The sequence below is a fragment of the Marmota marmota genome, unplaced genomic scaffold (assembly GCF_001458135.2).
Source record: "Marmota marmota marmota unplaced genomic scaffold, marMar, whole genome shotgun sequence".
Taxonomy (NCBI): Eukaryota; Metazoa; Chordata; class Mammalia; order Rodentia; family Sciuridae; genus Marmota; species Marmota marmota.
In genome coordinates, this window is record NW_026000082.1 from 31,546,750 (window position 1) to 31,551,464 (window position 4,715).

General features: G+C 52.9%; 1 protein-coding gene across 3 annotated transcripts in view; it reads right to left on the reverse strand.

Annotated features, from left to right (window-relative positions):
- Serinc2 (serine incorporator 2) overlaps positions 1 to 2,954 on the reverse strand; it is a 21,532-nt gene extending 18,578 nt beyond the window's left edge. The window contains exons 1-2 of one of the 3 annotated variants that reach the window (XM_048815899.1): positions 2,719 to 2,954; positions 2,179 to 2,229 (exon numbers count right to left, since the gene is read on the reverse strand). In XM_048815899.1, the coding sequence (XP_048671856.1) occupies positions 2,179 to 2,229; positions 2,719 to 2,733 (66 nt within the window). In that variant the 5' untranslated portion in view covers positions 2,734 to 2,954. Of the gene's footprint in view, positions 1 to 83; positions 103 to 126; positions 295 to 2,178; positions 2,230 to 2,718 lie in introns of those variants that run through there. The other 2 variants (XM_015485356.2, XM_048815900.1) reach the window with 2 other exon arrangements.
- Positions 2,955 to 4,715: the final 1,761 nt, after the last annotated feature.

Below are 4,715 nucleotides of genomic sequence, written 5' to 3' on the forward strand. Positions count from 1 at the left end.
GGCTGAAAAAGGCGCCCGAGGGACGCGAAGGCGGGGGCCGGCCGAGGAAGACAAGTTTGGAGGAAGGAAAAAGAAGAAAGTACTTGGAGGAAGAACACAGGACAGAAGTGCGGGACGGGCACTCACGCAGCCGATCAGGGAGCAGGCGCCCAGGCAGGCGCCCATGGCGGCGGCGGAGGCGGCGGCGGCGGCGGCGACGGGCCTCGGGGTCCCGTCCGGCTCTCAGTGCCCGCCTGGCCCCGCCCCGCCCCGCCCCACCTGCCGAAGACGCTCGGCCCTTTCCGGCGGCGCTCGGGGCCTCCCCGGACTCACCTGGGGCAGGTGCGCGGGGCGGGACTGTAGCGGACTGAAGGGGAGGTGCAGATTCCAGGGCCGCGGGGGCCGCGCAACCCGACCCAACTCTGGCCCCAGCTGGAATCCTGGTCCAAAGCGATGATTGGGACAAAGACCAGGACAAAGACCGGAGTTTGAGCTCCCCCAAGACCACTGTGTGACCTCGGGACACTGTCATTCCTAGAGGCAGAATCCAAGAGGGGGTCCAGCTGACTCTGCGACCCTTGGCGCAGAGCCTTTTCTCAACGCGTGGTGCTGAATGATGAATGATAATTGGACTAAAAAACGTGGGCAAGTCACCTCGCCTCTCTGAGCCTCAGTTTCCCCTGCCGTGAAGCGAGGGTACTTGCCTCGCAGAGCTGTTGCAACATGTAGTAGATGCTTAATGAATATAAGTTCCTTGTCGAAGCCCCATCTCATCCCTGTCCCTTCTGAGAGGTCAGCTTTACACTTTCAAGCCAGGTCCCTTCCTGTTCTTCAAATTCTACTGAGTTGGAGCAGCTTGTCTAGGGCCACACACGCCCCACAGCCACCACTCCTGAGTGGTTTCTCACGTTGGAGGGATACCCAAACCCTGGACTCTCCGTTAGGAGGTCAGGGAGAGGGGCTTCCCTAGCAGGTGTTTCCCCAGGGGTAGGTGTGAGAGACTCGGCAGAGGGCTCTGTAACTACCCTAGTCACCCTCCAGCCCTCTCCTCCACCAGCTCTAGACCTAGGGAAGGAAGCCTGTGCCCCACAGCTGGCCCAGAGGCCAAAGATCTGGCCTGACTGCTTCCTCCCGTGATTCACAGGGCGTCAGGCTTAGCCATTAATTGTGCCAGTGCTGTTCTGCAAACAGCCTACACTTTCCCTCCTCCACACTTTTGCCCACAGGATGCTCTTCTCTTTAAAGTCCTTCTCCTTAGCCACTTTGTCCCTTTCAAACCCTCATTCACATCCATACCTTCCTGGTAGAGTACCACAGCCACCTCTTCCAACCCACTACCTGGCCAACTAGGAGTGAGTATGTCCCTGCTACGCTGGTGCTTCCAGAACAACAGGCCTCCCCTCTAGCCTCACAAATAACTTCCTGTGGACTCATCACAAAGCTTGAGCCCATGCCAAACTCTTTTACCCACATGGCACCATTCAATCCTCACAGCAGCCCACACAAGTAGATTAATTCCCCACCCCAACTTCCAGATAAGGATACGGAAACTCAAAGAAGTAGAGTAGCACACGATAGGCCCACTGGGCACTGACTAATGTTGGCTGTGACTCCAAGGATTGTGGATATTGTTGCTCAAGGACACACAGCTTCAGACCCCAAGACTTGTCCCCGCTAGCTTATGACTCTCTTGGAAAGCAAAAGTGATAAGATCTAGCCCACCCCTTTTCCTGCCCAGTATTATTTCATTTCTTTCCTGGTCTGAGTGTCTTCACAACTTGGGACTGCCCATGGACCCTCTGACCCATCTTTGCCACCCGCTGTCCTGCCCTGAGCCCAGCCCAGCCCAGCAGTGAATGTCTGTGGGATGAAGAGTGGCACTTTCACCACCAGCCTAGTTTCTTCCCTCTGCAGCAATGACAGTGTGACCCCAAAACAGCCCCCACACGGCCACCTTCCACCCAACAGTCTCCTATGCCTGAAATGCCACCAAGCAGCCCCGAGTGAGTCCTCCTCACCGCTCCCATCCCAGAGCGAGCTCCCGTTCACCTTCTACCCCTAGGACCTCTGGTTTTAAGTTGAAGTTTTTCAGAACAGGGGACTATACCGCCATTGTCCTGCCCAAGATGGAGGCCATCCAGGCTCTTACACCCTCCTTGTCACCCTCCACACAGGGCCTGCTGCTCTGCAGAGACTCACTGTGTAGCTTTGTCCCGGCGATCCAGCCTCTCTCAGCCGCATGCTTCTCATCTGTAAAATAGAGAGAAATCGGTTTTGTTCTCACTCTCTCGGGAGCTATGGAGGAGATGACACGAGGAAGGAGATAAAAGAGTTTTCTTTGCTTGGCACTCTGACCAGCCTGTCAGCCTTCCTTCCAGTCTCGAACCTTCTAGATGGGACCAGAATATTACTATCTCACACACCTCCAATCACAATATCACAGTCAGTAACTGTGTCACCAAACCTCTCTGAGCCTCAATAAAAACCCGGGACTCAGAATTCAGTTCTTGTACTCGATACCAGGTAAACTGTGTCCTTTGAGAGAATCATGCAGGAGTCATTCAGTCCATGCCCCTGTGCCCATCACCCTGCCCAGACAGATACTCAACCGCCCAGTTCCCAAAGGAAACAGGCTCCGGCTCCGTAGGCTAGTCACCCTAGGGTTCTCTAATCTTACCTCCTCATGCCCTCAATGTCCCCTAATTTCCCCCAATCCATTCTTGCCCTTTCCCCTCTCACCATCCTCCCATCCATGAGGACTCAGATGTGCTTCTGCTTTGAATCTCCTGTCCCCTGGGCCTTTCTTTCTGCACTGGCCTCTACTTCCTGCTTCTGACCCATTTACAGAGTGGGGCTGAGCCCATCCCTTATGAATATGCATATGGGATAATGAGAGTGTAGGATTGGGGGAGCATCTGGGGAGAAGCATTCCCTATTCACCATCCCTGCCACTCTCCCCACACAAACCCCCAGCCAAGGCCAAAGCAATGACAATCATAATGCCCACCGCAAGCTTCTTTAAGTGCCTACAACTTACAGTACTCTGCTAAAAGCATCTCCTGTAAGATGTGTTTCAGATAGGACCTATATTCTGACTTAGCAGAAAAGGAAATTGATGCTCCAAGAAGTTAAGAAACTCCTACAGAAATACATGGAAAGTGCCCAGTGATATGGGCAGAGCCAGGGTGGAACCCAGAATATCTCCAGAGGTTGGAAAGGCTGGTGCTTTTAACCCTTGCAGCCCAGCTGTTCCGGGCTAAGCCATGGCCATGGCACCACATCTGGACCTCATATGCCAGCAGATGAACCTACAGAGGTCATAGGTGACCAAGGTCTTGGAATGGACCCAGTCCTGAAAGTGAGTCCACCCAGAAAGCAGGGAGACAGGCGGAAAGGGGCATGCCCGCATGTGTGCACAGATGCCACACGGCTGTCCTGTGGCTGCCCACAGGATGTGCCCCTGTGCCCATTTCTTGCCTTTTTTCAACCAACAGTTTCAGAGTGCCAGCTGTAGGCTGAGTGCTGTGGACAGAGCAGGAGCAACAGTGACAGTCCCCGCCCGCCCACATGGACAGCATGGTGGGGATGGTCTGGTGTGCTTTGCTCCCCACATGCACTGATGCTCCAGAAGGATCCACGTCCTCCATGGGCAGTGACCCCTGGGTGAGAGAGGACACTGTGGGGAGGTGGGAAGGGTGGACACGTGGGATGGAGCTGCAGGGTCTGTGGATTCCCAAAGGTCTCTGGATACTTTCCACACAGGTACTCGGGGTCTCTCTTGAATGTGCACGTAGACAATGGCAGGGGACTGCGTGTGTGTGCACGGGTGACTGTGTGTGGTGTTTGCCACGTGGATACACATGGCTGTGTACAGGGAGTGTCCATACATGAATTTGGGACATAAATAAATCATTTGTGGTGTGTGCACATGTAGGTTTTACATGGAGGTGTGTGGGTGTGGGTGTGGGTGTGCATGGGTCTGTAGCAAGGCCTGTTACTGTGGAGAAGGAAAAAAATGTCTTTTGGCCCAGTCTTCACAGTCATAAGATTCAAAAATGCATTAAACATATGAGATAGATGGATGGAAGGAGGGAGAAAGGACAGGATGGATGGATGGATGGATGGGTGGGTGGATGTGTTCATGGAGAGATGGATGGATGGATGGATGGATGGGTGGATGTATGGGTGGATGGATGGGTTCATGGAGAGATGGCTGGAGGGCTGGATAGAAGGATAGATATGAGAAAAGGTACATTCTGCACAATGGCGTTGTAGGCGCCAGTTGGTGGGTGCTTAGCTATTTACTGAACTTTTTTTTTTTTTTTTTGAAACCAGGGATTAAACCCAGGGGACTTAACCACTGAGCCATATCCCCAGACCTTTTTTTGTATTTTATTTAGAGACCTGGTCTTGCTAAGTTGCTGAGGGCCTAAATTGCTGAGGCTGACTTTGAACCCGTGATCCTCCTGCCTCGCCTCCCGACCTACTGAGATCACAGACGTGTGCTACCACATCCAGCTGAACAATTCTTTTAACTTTTCTGGATGCTTGAAAATTTTTATAGTAAAATGTATCCTCAAAGTAGGCTGGATGTCTAGTTCCAAGGAATTTTGTGCAAGGTGGAAAGAACAGATTGTGCAACGATTTTTTTTTTTTTTTGAGACAGGGTCTCACTAAATTGCTGAACTTGCAATTCTCTTGCCTCAGCCTCCCAATTCTCTGGGATTATAGGCATG